The following is a 21009-nucleotide window of genomic DNA, read 5'->3' as shown; positions in this document are numbered from 1 at the left end:
TACCGCATAAAACCGACACCTAACGGAAGCATACCGGATAAAACGGATGAACAAGATAACCGGTAATTAAAGGCGGCAATAATAATACATGTAAATCACATACATGTGGCCTTAATATAATTAAAAAGTTTCCGTGTAACTGGTTTTAGTTTATTCTTCTAAATGCCACCAAAGGGTAGGGGTGGAAAAGGAAGAGGAAAAAAATGTCCAAGATCCATCATGAATAATAAACATTCATGACACTCAAGAAATCTGACATACCGATAATTGGTATTTCTGACGCGAAATTTTCAATTGGCATTTATCCGTTTTACATTCGGTACGTATCCGTTTTATCCGTTTTCCTTCCGTTCATTTCAGTTTCACATCCGTTCATCATCCATTTTATCCCGTACACGCCCGGTAGAAGTCCGTTGGTGAATTCGTCCAAAACGGAAATGGAACGGACGAGTACCTTAAAAAACGGACGATTACCGGACGTTCAACGGACACTTCATCCGTTGGATGTCCGTTCAAAGTTTTCCACCGGACAGAACGGACGTCGACGGATAATACGGACATGCAACGGATATGGACGGACTTCTAACGGATAAGAACGGAGTCTAACGGACATGAACGGATTGAAAAAAAGTTATCCGTTCGGCGTTCGTTCGCGCTATCCGGTAAGGTGTGACCGGGGCTTAAGCAAAAAAATTTGCAGTATAACCAATGGGAAATATCATTTTTGTTATGTAATAGTTTTTGAATTTTTACCTGGTTTTTAATTCTATTTTGAACATCTTATCGAGTAAGTTGTGAATGAAGGGAAAATATATGTACTTATGACGCTGCTGTATTGACCTGCTCTGAAGTACAATAAATTATATAAGAGTATATAATGCCTTGGTTTCATATCAGCAGGTTATGTTCGAGCTTGGTTTCAGTAACTGCATGAACTCTTCTTACAATGTTGTTTATAATTGCTTTGTGTATACATGGTTTTTTTTACAATTATTATTGAGTCAATGTTTTTTCTTGTATTGATTTTATATTATGTGTACCTTTTGTTAATCCATTAATCAAAATTAAAATGGAAAGGATTGAGTTCTAATTAAAAACACTTGTTTGACCCAATCATAACTAAATGTGACTTTTCCTACTCAGGGACCGTGTCTGGGGTTACTTTTTTGTTCAATAATAATTTTTTTACCATTTGGAGAATTTGATGTCAATGGCCATGTCTATTGTTCTTAAATGATAAGGAGACGATTGCGTATTCGATAACTGTACATACAAAAAATACAATAATGACACCATTATTTTATGATAATTTGAAGTAGGTCAACACCTTTCTCCGTTGTTTGAAAAAAAGGTTAACGTATAGTTTTAGAAATAAACGAATATCAAATCTGGACGAGTCATCAAAACTCAAAAAATCAAGCTTCAGTTACTTAGAGTACTACATTTTTGTGCATGTTATTCCTTAAATACAATAAAACCCACGCAAACAACAGACATACACACAAACACAGCAATCAAACAGGTAGGAGTAAATATTATATGCTTCATTTTAAACGGGATTTTGTTAACTGTCTGCAAAGACTATATCTTTTAACAAGAAAAAGATATCTTCTGGACCAGAAAAAAAAATATATAGGGATAATCTCGACTATCTTGTTTAAGATCAAAATACGATAAAATAGAAAATAGAATAAGTAAATTGTGCATAAGAAACTACAATTTAATTCAATGAGTTAGCAAACGTGAGAGGATCGTGGGCATTACTATATTTTGTAACGCCGGAATCAGTACTCAAAAAGTCCTCTACAGTTTTTCCTGCTTTTAAACAATACATTATTCGACTAAGGAGAATTTCAACAAAATGACTTTATGACTTATTATTGATTCATCAAATGTGCCTTTTTTCGTCAAAGAATTTTAAAATTTATAATATTCAAGAGAAAGAGCATATATTGCAAATTACATTCTTCAGTGTCGGGAGAAAAAAGCAAAAAAAAGACATTTCATAGTCATCTTTTCATATCATGGAATAGACATTATGTCTTTGCATACATGTATCGGAACTTCGACATGGTAATACTAAACAAGTGCGCATTTTCCCCGTTTTTTTATGTACAATGTAAATAAAGCAGTTTTCTATTCCAGGGATAACCACCAATTAAAAGACATTACCATTTATGTTGGAATAAACATCTAAAAGTGTAAACAGTAGTAGATGTTATTTGTTCACCAAAAGCTAACTATTTGAACTTCTAACATAGCTGTTGTAAATAAAATTATAATTTTCAATAATTGATAAAGCTTATGATTTTTATTTAAAGGAATAAATGACAAAAAACCGCGCAGGATATTTGAAGAAGCATACCGGAATGCTTTATGTTATTTTAAGGGGTATATAACACCTAAGGGAGTCTACTCTTTAAAAATAAGCTGATAGTTTTAATCACATACTTTAAGTAAAAAAAAATCCAAGCTTCTCAATGATCGAAATTTGTGTGTGTCTAACTGCTATATATCCAAAGAAATTATTCCGGTAAATTGTGTGGTTCAAATTTCTTTAAATTTTTATATTTTTGTCAACAGGCCAAAGTAAACATTTTTTTCCAAATTTTATGAAAAATACACGAGCCAAATCTAATTTACTCAAAGTGTTGGGTACCCTTAAGGTGGGATTTAACGTCCTTTTATGTGCATTAATTAAATGTCTTTACTGACATAGTGGATTGTACTGTCCAACAAAATGTATTATCAATGAAGTTTGGAAACCATTACAACATTTACTGTGCTTAACACATACAACGAAAAAGCAATCAGTCAGAAAGTATTTCATTTTGTAAAAAGCAAAATACTTTCTTCGACATAGAAAGAAAGAAATGTGGTGTTATATTTTTTAATGAGTGATGTTAAGGTCGAAAACGAAAGTTTAGATATATTTGTAAACACCAGAGCAACTCAAACGGCTATAACAAGCTGTTTTATACTATAAACTCTCTTACCATTTATAAATGTATATCCTGCCGAGTTCATGCATTCCATGTTAATAATTGACCAAAAATGTTAAAGAAATTGTATACATAATTATATATCTGGTTTAAAACCGTATTGCAATGATCTTTAACTACAGAATGTCGGATTACTGTGTCAAGATAGGTTTTATTCTATATGCTATATTGTTTCGTTTGGTATTCATAATTACATGTACATCTTTTTCGTTCTTTTGTACGATACGTTGTCTAATATATCTCGGTTGAGGATGTCATATCCGTGTTTAAAGATATTCTCTTCACAGACAGTAAGTTATGTCATCCCTTAATTTTGCGTTCTGCAGAATGAATGCAGTTAACTGTTTATATAATAACTAATCGAAGAATTCAAATATAGAAAAATATTCAACGAGTGACCGAACAACACATTAATTCACGATTGCGCGTAGCGCATGAGTTAATTAACTGTGTTGTTCGGTCACGAGTTGAATATTTTTCGATATTTTAATTCTACGATTAGTTATTCTTTTTATTACATTGACAATGAGCTTTTTGGTAAAATCAAAGTAAAAAATGTAAGGAACTATATCTTTTTCTACGCATTCACAATTTGCTTTGATGCGACGTCATCGACAACGTCTTGACAACACCAATTGTTATATGACGTCAGACACATGAAATTATCGGCTTTTATTTCACTGGGAAATCACGGTAATTCATTGCAACCAATGTAATAAATGCATTTAATTTTCATCTTTATGAGGAAGTAAAACATTTTTTCGTACACATCATTACACACAGTTAGTCAATTCATACACTAGTAGGTAACACCTTTTATTTGAATTGATAAAAATATATGGGTAAGGAAAATCTAGTTTTCAATTAATTTATGATGTTATCTAACAGTTTTTTTAATGGATTATTAATTTTTTTTTTTAATATAAATCAAATAATGATTATTTTTCATTCGAGGAGTATTACATTTTTCGTCTTTTTATTACCTTTTTCCTTCTTTTTGCAAAATATTTAAAATATAAGATTTCGCAAACAAACATCAAGCCAGCCAGTCCTATACCAGCAAGCAGTACAATAAACATCCCTGAAGCAACTTGGATTTCTATCTCTCTACTTTTGGCACTCTGTCGTGGATCTGGACAGTTTGGTCTTCTCCACCACCTACAAAATAGATATACCAGAGCTGCATAAAATATACCAGTCACAAACGAACTTTTGAAAGCAAATACTTTTGAAGCAGATGAAAGCTGTTGTGTATTTATACCATTTTGCATTTATACCATTTTGTAACGAGCTGTCCATTTCATGAAGATTACTTTCATTTAAATGCATGGAGTGACATAATCATATACACAAATTTGATTAATAAGAAAATCAAAATATTGCTCAATCCCTTCAAGAAGACTTAGAATAATACGAATTCCCGAATGCATTAGAATAGTGGCGCCCATATTGTAAGCTTCCACTGATAGGATAAAACATATGCAGCACGAATTTATATCAATACCGATTTCTGTTAAATCTAGACATATTCATTTCCGAATTTGTAAGAGGAGTCTGTAATTCAGTGGTTGTCGTTGGTTCATTTATGTCAAATTTATTTTTCGTAAATTGTATTGTATAAATTATGCCGTTATAGGTTTTCTCGGTTAAATTGGTTTACATTTTTCATGTCAGGGCTTTTATACTTGACTATACCGTATTGGGTTTTTTCATTGTTGAAGGCCGTACGGTGGCCTATAATTGGTTTTATCTTCGTCATTTGAACTCTGGTGAATAGTTGTCTTCTTATTTTTATATATCATGGCCTAAATCAAAATGACGTTTATATCATAAGGCTTTAACATATCAATAATATATAATCAATGCAGTTTTCAGTGTATTTGTTGTACGGTAAAGAGTATGTCTTCTAAGTTATGTGATTATAAGAGGAACTTATCAATTAGTCAAGTAAACCAAAACATAAGCTTAACTTGAAGATTTCAAAGGGACATATCATTGGTATGTCAGTCACATGTACATTTCTGCTGTTCCTTTTGTAGTAGTCCTAATCATATTTTGTGTTTCGATGAAATTCCATAAAGCACATATAAAGTGAATTTTCCGTTCCTGAATACTAATAAGAAAAAAAAATGTATTTGAAAAGACAGACACCAGTTAAGTTGCTAAACCCGTTTACTTTGACAAGAAGACATTTTCTAAGTTACTGAACAAAATGATTTTATATATTTCGTTAGCGTGTTGAGTGTCCTGCTGAGAATCATAATTAGAAAGTAAAGAGTTTTAGTAAGTAAAAACTATTGTTATGTCAAGATATTTTATAGAAAGATAGCTCTTGTCAATAACTCGGGGGAAATTGAGTTCTATCAAATGACTTAGGCAGTTATACTTAATCACTTTGACAATAGTTTAGTGATGGAATAACGCCAGTGTATAATAATATATCATTCTTAGTAAAACAGTCAATATATTTTCTGCTGAATTAACAAAATATGCTGCCTGATATTTTCATCATATCAAACATAAAACTAACATGTTATTTATTGAAGCAAGAATTCTGCTTGACTTTAAATTTTTAAATGCACAGTCAAATGATATGTATATTGAACGCTCGAATTGAATAAATGCATCAGAATCCAAGCATTGTAAATAGTTGTGAACTATTGCTCGTATCAGTTCAAGCATTGTAAATAGTTGTGAACTATTGCTCGTATCAGTTCAAGCATTGTAAATAGTTGTGAACTATTGCTCGTATCAGTTCAAGCATTGTAAATAGTTGTGAACTATTGCTCGTATCAGTTCAAGCATTGTAAATAGCTGTGAACTATTGCTCGTATCAGTTCAAGCAAAGTAAAAGTCATTATTGTGTAGCAACATTTTAAACAGAACGTAACGAAAGGAATATATAACTTATCTATGTTTGCGTTGACAGATGTTATTAAAAAAAAAATAGAACACACCCACGACATCGCGGGTCCGTGACTGAATTAAAGTACCTTTGTCTTATTTTTAGCCTTGATTTTTAGTATTTTCAGAAGGTAACAGGTAACTTCAACCGGAAACTACATGTGACATATACTGTTGGTATCGGTATCGGATTCGACCCGGAACTTGTTAATTATTGGTAATATTAATTATGTGGAAAATTAGGGTCTGGAATGGTATAATTTTTAATCAACACCATTGTCCTATATTAGTTATACATAAAGTTGAATTCTTAGATTCGTTGTTGTTACGTCATGCCAGCTAACAAATTGGACCTCGTTATTTTAGTAGTATAGATATAACATACACATCTGTTTAATTATTCTGTGTAATGAATTATTTCCTTAAATAATTCATAGACAATAAACCTTCAGTAGTGAACAGTTCAGATGTCATGATAAAAATTAGATTTATTAATGTTATGCAATGAAGTGATTTTGCATGTTACGTGATGGAGCCACCAAAACTCTTCATTGCTTAGGATGATATGTACTTCATGCTGTAATCTTGATTTATAGAGTGTACAGACTGAATGATGGTGTCGTCTTGTAACGTTTCAGTATGGTATCGATTTTATTCGATCAAGTTATTATAAACCTACATTTGATATATGCTGCTACAAAGATAATACCTACAGTTATTTCATAAGCTAAAAAAGACCAAAGCATTCATTTGACTTATACTTAGTGTATTTGAACTGATCATTCATGCACGTAGCATACACAACACTTGTAGTGTATTTGAACTGATTTTTCATGCACGTAGCATAAACAACACGTGTAGTAGATCTCCCGTTTCTTAACGTTTATCGTTAGTGATACAAAAGAAAAGTAAAATAACAAAAATACCGAACTCCAAGGAAATTTTAAAACGGAAAGTCCCCTATCAAATGGCGAAATTAAAAACTCAAACATATCAAAAGAATTGAAAACAACTGTTATATTCCTGACTTGGTACAGGCATTTCCTTATGTAGAAAACGGTGGATTGAACCTGATTTTATAGCTAGCTAAACCTCTTACTTGTATAAAAAATATATCCAAAATACAGATATTAAAATGCATGTTTACATTGCAGTTTAAACTCCGAAAAATCACACAAAAACTATAAATCAATATTAATGTAAGTTAATGTTAACACGGAGGTGCTCATTTTGGAGCAGTAGGGACCTTTATTTACGAACTTTGGATTACAAATGCATCAATTTATTAGGTACAAACAATTATTTATAAATGAGGAGATGTGGTATGATTGACAATGGGACAACTATTAAGATTTTTTTACTTGCATTTCCTCAAATCAATGAAATGAAAGTGACTTACAGACATTAAGATTTTGAACATTTTATTCTCGTCATATCTCTGACGTATTCTTAAATAGTTAATGGCCCTTTGGAATATATAAATTTCAGCACACAAAATCTCCACATAGTTTGACAATTTTAATAAAACTCCTTTCAATTGAAATATTTACACATGACATATATCCAAGATACAAGTAAATTTGCATCGATGTGATATCTTAGTAAGTGTCATTAGGTCGTCCACTTTGAATATTAACCACATACATGTACATCATAATCAGATAGTATCACAAAGTAGTACTAGTTAAATATTACGAAACTGTTAAATAGACGTGTTTTTCAAAAAAATAATCGACATTCCTATGGGAACTTATTGTGTTCCTCTTCTTGTCAACTTGTTCCTTTATTCATATGCGACCGACTTTTTTCAGGATTATTTTTCAGAAAGAATAAAACGAAGCGAGCATTATCCTTTAATTTCACGTTCCGCTATATAGATGATGTGCGCTCAGAAAATAATCAAAAGTGTGGTGACGATGCATTTATTCCATCGAACTCGATATAAAGCTCCTGCTAAGTTTGACTTCTATCTCGACTCACACATGGAAACTGACAATGAGCGTCGCTTGTGAACAACATTTTTCGACAAAATGATTGGTTCCCATTTAAGAACTTTCAATTTATATGTTGCAACATTCTAGCTGCGCCTGCATCTGGAGCATATATCGCCTAGTTGATACGATATATCAGAGCCGAGGTTTTCTATGATGATTTTCTTGAAAGAGGGTCGCTGCTTACATGGAAGCTATCGAATCAAGGGCACCAATTGGTAAAATTGCACCCGTCCCTTCGAAAGTTTAACGGACACCATCCTGAGTTTGTTAACCGTTATGGAATATCTGTGTCAGAGATGACAACAAATATGTTCCAATTGACGTAACAACAATCCTATTCTCTTTTCCTCGACTGTGACATTACCGAATGAGACTCTGATGATTTGTACTTGCAAGAGCAACAACAGATGGCACTGCTAACCCTTCTGGAGCGCCTTAGTTCACCCCGGTTTTTAGTGGGATTCGCCAGTTTCCTCTTTAGAGTTTTAAAAACTTATTTGTTTATCGTCGTTTTTCGTTTTTTGTCATTGCGTTGTCAGTTTTTTTCGACTTATAAGTTTTTAATATCCCCTTCGTATCTTGAGCTTGGTTTTTTTAGAAATCTAGTTTTCGATCTTGTTCTATACCTATCATTAAGAAAATTATTTATTTATATTGCATGCTTTGGAAACTGATAATCAATAATAACTTATTTGATCATAACCCCCAACCCCAAGTCTAAAGATTTGCACAACGGTACAAATATAAGATGGTATTATACGAAGATGATGTTATAAAATCGTGTTGACAAATATTTCGGCTTAATAAATAGCATTCGGCATTGTCAATAATTTCTACAATACTTATTGTAAAAATCTTTGATAGTTTGTAAATCTTTTCAACTGTTTTCCAATGCTCAAAAATGACACCGAAGCTGTCAAACTATCAAAGATTCTTCCCGAGCCCCCCATGATAGCTTTTTGGCAACCCAATAGTCTGCGAAACCTGCTGGTACAGACTGAAGTGTCTGATCTGAGAAGTACTTCTGGATAATGTCGTTCGTGTGGTGAAAAACGCTGCAAATGCTGCCTACAGATGCATCACTCATCAACTTTTCACAGTAAGGCAACCGAAAATATCTATAGGATATTTTGCAATGTGACCTGCAAAAGTATGAATGTTATTTTCATTTTAGAATGTTCTGTTTGTGGCCTCCAATATGTTGGTGAGTCACAGCAGCCTTTCCACAAACGCATCAATGGCCATAGTAGTGATATCTCTAAGAAGCCACTCCTCCCAGTTAGTCAGCATTTCAGACAGTCGGGTCACAAACTTCATGACTTTAACCGCATGACAATTCTAGTGATTGAACAGACCATTAACTGGAGTGATGCCTAGCGAACAGGTTCGGGAAAGCTTGTGGATAAAGGAACTTAATGTACTTTATCCAAACGGCATCAATAAGAAATACTACAAGTTTCATAGAGGGACTCTTCTATTATTTTACACACATTCTTACATACTACTACTCGGCAGACACGTCTATAAAGTATTGAGTTTTGTTTTATTTGGTAAGTTTCAAAATTTGGGATTAAATCAATAGACCACAACTTATCTGTATTATTGAGCTATTTTACACAAACAATTAGTATTGTAAAAAATATTGATATTGACGAAGGCTATTTGTTAAGTCGAAATATTTGTCAACACGATTTTATTACATCATCTTCGTATATTATCATCTTATATTAGTACCGTTGTACAAATCATTACATTTGCATAATTTTTTCCTTATCTGCGCAGCATCGTCTATTCTACACCATCCAGTACATCAAATTTGCTGGTTGGTCCTTTTTATAGACTTATATATATACAATACACACCACAATATATATATATATATATAAAATATGTCTAGCCTCAGTATAATTTCATATTTTGAGTGTATAAGAAAGTATCTAAAGGAATATTAAAGTAAAAACAATAAAAAATGTACTTACTTGCCCTCTAAACGATATAAGACCCCTCTTTCGTCCAACTTAAGAAGTGCCAATGAAATACTCTCCGTGAAAGGCGAATTTTTCCGAAGTGCTATTCCATACCCTTTTAAGTCAAACGGGTTCCCAATCTCCATCAAACTACAATTTGCTGCAGTTCTATGTCTCACAGTAGGCGAATCCCACAGAAATGCATATTTGTGCTTCATAGCACGTTCAAATCCATCATCAACTCTACGAACTATCCCTGACATACTCATTTCAGCCCACATTTTTTCATAATAAGGAATAGTAGTCTGCATAAAGAAATCTTCAATTTGACTACCTTCAACAGTACCATATTTATATATACTCTGATCAGCTAAATCCGAAGCTGATTCAATAGGAATGTGTGCATTAGATATTGTCAAAAAAGCGGCTAAATTTGCTGTATATATCGATATCACAATAAGGGAGAAAAACCACCACACACAACTTATTATCCGGCTTGAAATGCCTCTGGGTGACACTTGAAGGTTCCCTCTAAGCAATGTTCCCCATATATACCAAAAGCTTTCCAACGCATTGTCCATTCGCTTTTCTTGTCTATCACAATTCATACGACTTGTAGAAAGCAATGTTAACGCAGCAAGAATGAATGAAAAGAATATACAAATCCACACATTTTTTGATAAAGGTAGTAAAAATTGAAATGGGGATACACTGCGTTCTGGCTTTCGAACAACCACACTAGTTCCCTTAGTCATAAATGGTTTAGAAAAATCCACAACCTCAGATCTTCCAGGTGTTATCTGGAATGGTGCCAGAGCTATATCTGCTCTCTACAATATAGAAATATAGAAAGGTAATGCTACAAGTAGTAGTTGTGGTCAGGGCCCAATTTGGTCTTAATACTAGGTTCATTGCTTCGAGATGAAAAGGGAAAATTAAAAAAATTATGCCAAGTTTGACACGCTAGTATGTTAATTTGTAACAACGAAATAAGACTCGTTTCCTCTCTTGTCATTATTTTAGGTATGGTAATTGAGATAATTCCAATCTAATACTTATTCAATATTGGATAGACAAAATGTCGAATTGAAAAAAAATCCAATGCCAATTTTAGAAACAGTCTAACAGTGTTAATGCTAGTACACATCTTTTAATCCAAGTATTTTTGTCACGATTAAAAACATTTTCAGCATAGATCTAATATCTTACTTTGAGTAAGTTTCATAATACATAAAGGTACCTAATTTGTATTGTGGAAGTATGAATTTACTTTTAGATGAAAGTGTTTTTTTCCATCCCAGCTCTTAAGGAACTATAATTCATAAAACAAATCAGGCCGTTAGTTTTATCGTTTAAATTATTTAGCATTTGCCATTTCGGAGCCTTTTATAGCTGACTATGCTGTATGGGTTTTGCTCATTCTGGAAGTCCGTACGGTGACCTGTAGATGTAAACTTCTATGTCATTTGGTTTCTGGTGCAGAGTTATCTAATTGGAAATCATATCACGTGTTCTTATTTTCATATAAACAATGTTCCTTTTAAAAAAATGCTTCATTGGATACCAGTGATATTTTTCTATGCATTATTTTTGACGTTGCTTTATAAAAGTTTCTTAGTATCTTATGCTCAATTCATAATTCTCTCGATTTTTGGCGATTGAAAGCTTGGCGTATTTGGCAATACACTTGTTTATCTTTTATGACCGCACATATAATAGGAAGAAGATATGGCATTATTGCCAATAAGACAACTCTCCACAACAGATCAAATGACATAGACGTTAACAACTATGTCTTTTTTTGCTTTATTGTTTTATTGTGTTATCCTTTTCAAAGTTGTAGTCATGTGTGCAAAATTATTTTCTTCTGTGTAAAGATTCTAGTATAAAAATTACCTTTTGAATTAATTCATTGACCATTCCGGTCCATCCATATGATTTTTTGCTGCCGAATTTTCCGTCTGGAACTAATGAAATGTTGTATTTGAAATTTAATAATTTTGCAATTTCATCCAGTATGCTTACGATAAATCCTTCTAGTTGGTCATTGAAATTACCAGTAAAATTCTTATCTTCTGTTTTGTTTTTCCATTGAACAAATGGAGGTTCCTGTAACAATATAAGTTTCAATGTTATAACATTTATTTGTATTAAGATATCTACATTTAATTTAACATATCCTTTATATTTTGGAAGACCTGTTTCTCTGGAGGTTTGTCTTTTTCTTTTATTTCAGCCTTTGATCCATATGTTTTGTAATGTTAAAACATTCATTTTAAAGGCATTCTGCATTATATTTATCCACTTGACAATAAATAAAACAAGTTGAGAATAAACAAATAATTAAGTAAGTTCTGGCAAATAAGCTATCTAAATGAGAGCACAGAGATTTCTTAATTTCCTTTTGTAATGGCTTGCTTTTCTTGAATATTGAATGTATCATATATCTTCGCCATTAAAATATAAGGAAAAGTTAGTTCTTATTGTTTACTCTAAGTTGAGCTCATCGTAACAAAATAGAAGAAACATCTTTTTTAGAAGAAAACAATTCTACTTGTTCTCACTTTTGGGCAACACGACGGGTGCCACATGTGGAGCACGAACTGCTTACCCTTCCAGAACACATTAGTTTATCCCTGGTATTTTTGTGGGTTTCATGTTGATTAGTCTTTAGTTTTGGATGTCTCCTTAGTATCTACCGTCTCCTTTTTGTCATATTTCGTAGTATTCAAATAATAATTTATTTTTTAATATTCATGGTTTTAAACCAATTGACCCTCAACAGCCCTACTGTCTTGCAACAACAAGTAATTAATGGTTTATCTCTTCGTAAATAAATTTCTGTTTACACTGAATGCATAAACTTAAACCCCCTTTTCTAATATGTGAGATGAAACAAACTGTTTGGTTTCACGTCGTACTAAGAACAATATGCATTTCCCTGCTGGCTATTGATTTGTAGATTAGTTGCATCTGTGATTGTAGCAATTATTTGAAAAAAATAGCTTTGACCCGTCTGCTTGACAACCAAGATGCATTGATGGCTAATAAGCGCAGATAATTTGACGCACAAGATGTCAAAGTTTGGTGCATTCGATTTTTATAGCATAGTTTCTTTTTAAACATATACAGCGAATACTCGACTCGAGACATTTGTTTTTTTATTATTTATTTTTTGGAATAATTAATTATAAGATTTCTGTGACAAAGAACAGGAAATTTTCAAACAACAGATACTCATCAGATAAGAAAATGTTTGCAATCCGTCAGTTGGATGTAAATCTATCTTTAGTATATTGATTTTCATTTGTACTGATAAATTAATGTAATATAAATGTGACATTGCAAACACCCTGTACTTTTATAACAAAATTGTCTCTGAGTACAGACAAACATATTAAGGCATGGAAGTAACTAGATAATTTAATTTTATATGCATTTTTTTGTTTCAGAAACTTTTTTGGATTTTAAGAATCCTTTTTTTTTCAACAGAAGGTGCCAAAATAAATTAAGTTTGAAAACAATGTTTGAGATGTTCTCTGTAATAATATAGGTGAGTTGTTTTGCTTGTCATAGAGAATGGATGGACAATTGATACCTGTACAACAGTAGTCGATTTCAAATGTGTAAATGAGTGTAATGTATCAAATGAAAGGTGTTTGTTTGTGTAAATAAGTGTAATGTATCAAATGAAAGATGTTTGTTTATTTCGGCACCTTCTGCGGGACGAAATCGGGGTAAGTTTTGAATTTTTATAGACATTAAAATTCATTTGTTATCTGTTTATCTAGTTCCTGTCATGTCTAAAAACTTTCTCACTTAAACAGGTATATCTGTATTCAGAGTAAATTTTGCCATATTTTTTTTTAATTCCTTCGAATGAACCTTAACAGTAAGTTTACAAAGAATATCCAAATTTGATATATTTCATGTCAGTACAGAAGTACTGATTCGTTGGCTGGTAATACCCGCTGGGACGAAACATCATATATCAAGCTAAATAACTTACAATTTTTGTAGTGACAATCATTGTTTTCCCTCCATAGACGTCATTACTCATTTTCATCATCGTCTGATATGACTTGGACGGCAATAGTCTATCTTTCATAAAATATTTCCCGCTACGCCACGTTCCTGACTGAAATAAAGCACTCTGTAAGACGAAGGAACAGAAAGAAAAAATCAGTGTATGTTCATTAGTATTTTACATGAAGTACGTAACAATAATCAACATAGCTTTCTATATTTATTCAACTATATTTAAAAAAGAAACTGCTTTATCTTGTAACTCAAAACATATAGTTGCGAGCGTTTAATAATTAACTCAATATTTTATATTGATTTATGAACTGTCTTAAATTAATTATTATACTAAGCTATCAATCAATGTATCAATTTTAAAGTTAAGCAATCCCAATTCAAACACCATGAATGTAAAACCTATCTCCATAAGCTAAAAACCAAAAACCGTATTTAAAAAAAAAGAAATCAGTCCGGAAGAGGAGTCGTTATTACAGAAATGTTGTTTCTTTATAGATTATCTAATGTTTTTCAATGCAATATAAAATAATTGTAAGGATGAACGCTATGAATTACGCCAACAGTAGTTGACCGATGTTCAAATCTCGTAAATAGATTAAACAGAGACAACTGGTAACAAGGTAACTTACAAAACCTGAGGGAATCGTATGACCGGGTGAGTCGACAGTGTAAGCGTCATCTGTTATGCATGCATCACTCGCCATGCGAATTCACACTCAGTAAAAATATCACAATCGGGAATAGTATACAATCGGTTAATTTATAGATCAAATGACTACACTGATATCTAAAGATCTAGACCACGAAAATATGTCGCTAGTGAGTTGAAACACCTTCACATCGTATTGGTCAACCAATTCGTGATGCATATGATGACAGTCAAACATTATGTGATGTCGATTTCAGTCGTTTTTACTAATAACTCTGTTGGAGCAGTATTTTGTGTAAGTCTTAATGAAGTTCGTATAGTGTGAACATGCACAAGCGTAACGTTTGAAATGACATATGTAAACACTATACGATTGAGCAGAGTGTATTTTGCTGCTGAGAAATTGAGAAGTTAATAATTTGAGGGTTGATTCATAGATTCTAGTTTGAAGTCGTCCATCTGTGTCAATATCAAGGAGAAGATCAAAATTTTCTTTCTGTAGTATCCTCAATCTCAAGTCACTGAGGAATATGAGATGGAAACACTCATTGAAATGTAGATTATTGACAGTGTGTTTTCTCATACTGCATTAATTTATTAGTCATTTTAGATACCAAGAAGGGTATGCATGTACTTAAATATAAGTAAAGTAGTGCCACTTTACATAAATCTTTCATTATATCAGAAAAAAAGCTAAAACAAATTATTCTTAACTTTTTTTTCATTGTTGAAAACACTGAACTCATAAGGTGTACAAATCAAGTGTGTGCAACGTTAGTAATGATAAAAATACTCCCTAAATTTTTCTACTGTCTAAAACTTTTTCATAAGTGTACTTGTTAACATCGATGTTGAACAAGAAAATGCGGTAGTCTTTAATCAAGAAGTTAGTAAAATGTGAGAGAACAAAATAACATGAAATGGAAATCACATGCAAGAATGAAATGTAGAATATCCTCAAAAATGTAATAATAAGGGAGAACTGATTCACCTCGGAGAATAATGTTTTGAAATATTCAGGCACTTCTTTCCCTTCTTTCTTTAATTTTTTAACAAAAACAAATGTTCAATATTGCAACATCTCAAATTTTTATTTATTATAGCGAGTTCCGAATTAAAATGAACTTTTCGTGATGAATGAATTAAATGAACTCGAATGCACCATGTTGAAATACAAAATATATTTATAGACTATATTAGCTCAGTTATATACATTAACAATATATGTCAACAAGAAAACAATCCAGCCACACAATACACCGAGAAAATAAATCTACAGTTCAACGGTCTGTCTACAACACAAGAAGTCCTTACTTTTGGAACATATTTGATTGCCAATAAATCCCTGAGCCTAGCTAAACAAGTTGTGAATTTTATCATTCCAGACACACGATTAATCTAAAAAAATAAATCTACAGTTCAACAGTCTGTCTTTAACAAAACACGATTGTCTCTACATATGTAACATATGTCAAGGTCTATAAATCCCTGGGTCTAGCTAGAAAAGTTGTAAATTTTATCACAGACTAACAAAGATGTACCCTCAACCAAAATTCTAAAGAGCAAAAAGAATTCTTTAAAAGACAAAACGAAACACCAAATTTAATGAAAGAGCATAAAGAAACACCAAATTCTAAAAAAGACAAAAAGAAACACAAAATTCATTAAAAGACGAAAAGATACAAGTACAGCCAACCGCTGATGAGATTTCTGATTTTAGACGGACACATTTGCAAATGGTAAGGTTAATACAAAGAAATCACCATTCAGTGACATTATGATTTGATACGCTGTTAGAAAATGTGATTAAGTACTTAACCGTACCCCCTGTAACTGTTATATTGCAATGCGGTTTTTAAGAACTCTATTTCATGATTTATTTCACATTTTACAACTGAGTAGACTTTAGACATAAAGATATGTAAAATAAAGTTAAGTTTCATTTAACAGAAAAAACAATACTTCTCTAAAATCTGCATGCAAAAATCACAAGTGTAGCATCACTTGTAATAGATTTAGTATATAACAACTGTTCATCATGTGTTAAAAAAGTTTGAAAGTATAACAATATTTGCAATGATATGCAAGTGCTTTTATTAGAAATACTATCGTGACATAATCTCATACAACGATTGAGAGAAGTTTGAAAATAAACTATTATCACATGAGGAAGGTGGTAATCGTTAAAACGATTGACTTATGACTTTTCTAATAGACTTATATGATGGCATCGCTCAATCCAAAATACACAAATAAACTGTCAGAGAAAACATTAATCAATCGTTATTTCGACTAGCCTCTACCACATAGTGATTATAAAGTGTGCTATTAGTATAATATAGGATATATATATTTATATAATTGAGTGCAGAGTGAAATGTTACAGTTCTGGCTCGCAGGACATACTTGCTTCCCAATAAACTTTAGAATCTAGAAGAAGTTAAGAATTAAATAATAGACATTTTACAACTTTATTTCTGAAAGGTTCTGTTGAATCATTTAGCTTAAAGAATATAATGTTTCATTGTGGGTAAGTTTGGTACACTGTAAAAGCAAGGGTAACTTCTTTATATAGAGAAATGTAAAGTTCATAAATAACCTAACATACATGTAATTCAAGTGATATGGCAACCTTTCAGACTAAACAACACCGACATTTGTACTACGATTTGACTATATTTGCAAATATCGTTACTTTCTTTCCTTACCAATATACTGTTGAGTGTGGTCGATTATGGTACGAATGGAAAATAAGTACCGAGACGACGTCGATGGTGAAACTTTCATTCGTGTGGTAATCTATTGTAACAATCTAAACTAAAAGGAGGGGTTTTTTTATAGGTGAATACCTAGATAAGGTGTATATGTATGTGGTAAATCGTTCCTGTAAATGCAATTCCACTCTTTTTCTTTCGTGTTATGGCTAAATGAGAAGCGAGAAAAAACCACATCATAATCTACCATTGAAATAAGCGCACTATTAAAAAAACATTGCATGAAGTAAACTACTTAATATTTTCTTCTACGTTAGCCTATTTCGTTTTTCCTTAATCATAATGAACATTAAATGAGTATATGTTTGAAATTGTAATGAGAATATATTGAATTTCTAAATCTAACAATGTATAAAAACAATAACAATACAAACTGTGTAGGTCACATGAAATAAATGAAATACATTTTTTACGTACCGTTCCATTTTGTACTGTTGAAAGTGTGTTCATTTGAAAGAAAGTCTCTCTTCTGAGACCAACCTTGGTATATTCTAAAAGACCAGTGCATCCGTCTATTCTTATCTAAAATTATTTTTTTCATTTTATGAAAGTTTAAATATTAAATATGTTTGGTACTTTTGCAGAAAAAATATTGAAATCACCATGTTACCACCTTTATTAATTTGGTATTACATATACCAAAGAAATGTGCAAACATAACAAAAACTCATCAAAGATACCAAGCTTATACTTTGGTACGCCAGACGCCTGTATCGACTACAAAAGATTCATCTTTGCCGCTCTATCCAAAATAGAACCAATCATCTACGAAAATGAACAGCATTGAAAAGGTAAAATTTAGATAGTTGTGCCAAATCTGTGCCGGAGTAGAACAACCTAAGGTTTTTGAATGATTTTAGAGTTTTATGGCCTTAAATTTACTAACAAGGACATTATAAATAATTTTTCCTGTTGCTTTATCGAATTGTGTTTTATCATGGCAACAAAGTATTACTTTTTGTTAACAAGCTAGTAGATTTGATAATTTTGGGTCGAACTTGTCAACGTTGGGCCAAACATTATGAAGTCGATTATAATAAGTAATACATAATACATGGCTAGAGATATTGATATACAAATTAGAAGACGTGGTTTGATTAACAATAAGACAACTGTCAACCTTAGACCAAAGGAAAAGGATGTAAACCACTTCATGTCACAGTGCGGCATTCACCAATGAGCTAAATATACAGTATAGTTTATTAAAGGGCCCAGCATAAAAAAATGCAAAGCATTTGAAATGAAATCTTACCAACTTAATTTAAGTCCACGCCAAACATGATATGGGATTTCAAGAAGAGCTGAACATGACGGTACCGGTGCAGGGTTGCATGGCAAGCCGTTTTTATATTTTTTCAATTTGAAGATATCTTAAGAAGGTATTTAGATGTCTTATAAAGTATCTAGGATTTCTTATATTCTTTATGATATATCTTATTCAATTTGAAGCTGGTAAAACATCTTACAAGATAGCTTATTTACTTTATAAGATATATTTAAAACTAAATAAGATATCTTTTTTTAAACTAAGTTAGATATATGTTATAGTTTATAATGTATCTTATTTAGTTTATAAGATATGTTATTTAGTTCATAAGAAATATTATTTAGTTTATAAGATATATTATTTAGTTTATAAGATATCTTATTTAGTTTATAATATATCTTGAAAATGGAAGAAATCTAAAAACGGCTTGTCATACATCGATGCGCTTATACCATCATGTTCAGCTCTTCTTGAAATCCAATATTATGTTTGGCCTAGACTGATGTCATTGATATTTACAAGCGTTTGTTCTCCTGGCAATATCTAGCATGTTACAAAACACTTTAATTTTTCCCAGTATTCTTTTCAATAATATTTGTAGAGTGAAAGATATTTTTGGTATCGCAAAGAAAACGATTACTTCTTAAATGTCTTTTCAGCGTGAACTGAGAATTGTAATTGGTCTTATTTCACAATTAACATCATGGTTTCATCATGTAAATAAAAATGTATTATGTTTTGTTTTATGTTATAACAATTCAGAGATCAAGACTAAAATCTCAATAACAATGAATCTTCTGTATTCTAATAGATATTATATGCTACAAGGAAAAAGAAAACATTTATGTTTCCTGCTACATAACATATACCAAAACATTTTCACAATATTGTGATAGCATCCTAACATTGTTTTCAACTGTAAACTTGAAGTAAACGCATAGCGTAATTATGTGAAGTTGTAATTTGTCAAAGATTAAATCTTATTTCAAAATCCATAATGGGGAAAAAAGAACAAAAATTAAAAGAACGCAAAAAAAAACAAGACTTAAAATATTGAAATATTTTCTTGATGAAATACCTAATGTTTCTTGATGACGTTTGAGATTTCATCTGTTGACTTTTAAGAAGTACAGTGCAACGATTTAGAGGATTAACTTGCTGTATAGGATGTTAAACACTCCCATCAGATCACACTTTTGAGAAACTTACACGTTTATGTAAGTTGTACATTTATCTGGACTTACCTTTCGTAAATTTTTTCTCATTTGTACTCGAGATGAGTTTTTATTGAGATCTATTAACTTAGTTAAGACGTTCATTGCATCGTAGAAGACAGCGTTAGTAAGATTGTTTGATTGTAAGGCACATGATCGAGAATTTCTCTCCATAACAATGAGCAATGATGTAAGATTGGCACGGGAGTCTTCATACTGCTCTAAGGCAACTGTATCCGCATCCTGTAATGAAACAAAGATATTTTATATTAACCCAGTGTGGCTGCACTATATGATGCTTGCCAAACTTTGAAATTTATCTCAAACAAGGATTCCAAGTTGACAATAAATTGACCATGAGAATTGCAAATAACATTAAATTTTATGAAACACAGAACAAACAATACAATGTAATTACAAAATGTATTAAATTGAAATTTACCAAAAAATGTTTTATTTGATTCAATGTAGCACTAACTATGGTGCATACTCTATTGTATTTGTATAAAATCTGTTAAAAAAATGTTTTCACTTTTACAGGTATTCCCAATTGTATATAGTTATACATGTAAACGAATAACTTATCAAAAGGGAGGAGGATCATAAATGTGAGTTTAAGTAAGGAATAGAATGGGATTAGGTTTTTTTTTTATACAAATAAATACTAATCTTAAAGTTCTGAACCTACTTTGAAAACTAAAATGTAATTGTTTGCTGAGAAGGGTCTTCTTTTTGAAGTGTGTGCAGTTTTATCCCTTGTCCGATGTTCGGTTGTTTAATGTAAAAAAACAATTAAATTTTAAGATAAACTATGACTGTTTTAAGTATGATTGATATATATTGAAATAAGATTAGATTAGTCGTCAAAATGTTTTATAATTTGTACTGTTGTATATGCAAAACTACCAAGTTGAACCTTTTTTAAAAACGTTTTATTACAAATTTGATAATTTTCTTTTCAAGGGAAATACTACATAGTACCTAAGGAATTTTCTAGTGATCGATTACCTGCCAGTAACAGACTAAATAGCAATTTCACAAATGAAATTACGAAACAAAAAGAAATACATCAACGAAAATGTAGTCTGAAATGTCTACAATTGAAGACTTTTATTTATGGGTTCAAATTAACATGCTTTTCTTGTTTCTTTACCATTGAAGATTTCAGTTGTAAGAAGATGTCAAACAAAATTGTTT

The 21009-nt window shown here is 31.6% G+C and overlaps 1 protein-coding gene across 2 annotated transcripts in view; it reads right to left on the bottom strand.

The window, feature by feature from the left end:
* LOC127715270 (probable glutamate receptor) overlaps positions 1-21009 on the bottom strand; it is an 81358-nt gene that overhangs the window by 5755 nt on the left and 54594 nt on the right. Inside the window, exons 6-12 of one of the 2 annotated variants that reach the window (XM_052221307.1) lie at positions 19843-20055; positions 17749-17853; positions 16964-16987; positions 13877-14005; positions 11764-11976; positions 9880-10697; positions 3986-4160 (exon numbers count right to left, since the gene is read on the bottom strand). In XM_052221307.1, coding sequence (XP_052077267.1) covers positions 3986-4160; positions 9880-10697; positions 11764-11976; positions 13877-14005; positions 16964-16987; positions 17749-17853; positions 19843-20055 — 1677 coding nt within the window. Of the gene's footprint in view, positions 1-3985; positions 4161-9879; positions 10698-11763; positions 11977-13876; positions 14021-16963; positions 16988-17748; positions 17854-19842; positions 20056-21009 lie in introns of both variants that reach the window. The other variant, XM_052221308.1, reaches the window with a different exon arrangement.

Source organism: Mytilus californianus, unplaced genomic scaffold, assembly GCF_021869535.1.
Source record: "Mytilus californianus isolate M0D057914Y unplaced genomic scaffold, xbMytCali1.0.p SCAF_9, whole genome shotgun sequence".
NCBI classification, from domain to species: domain Eukaryota; kingdom Metazoa; phylum Mollusca; class Bivalvia; order Mytilida; family Mytilidae; genus Mytilus; species Mytilus californianus.
Note: the sequence above shows the minus strand (reverse complement) of the source record. Positions and strands in the feature narration are given on the sequence as shown.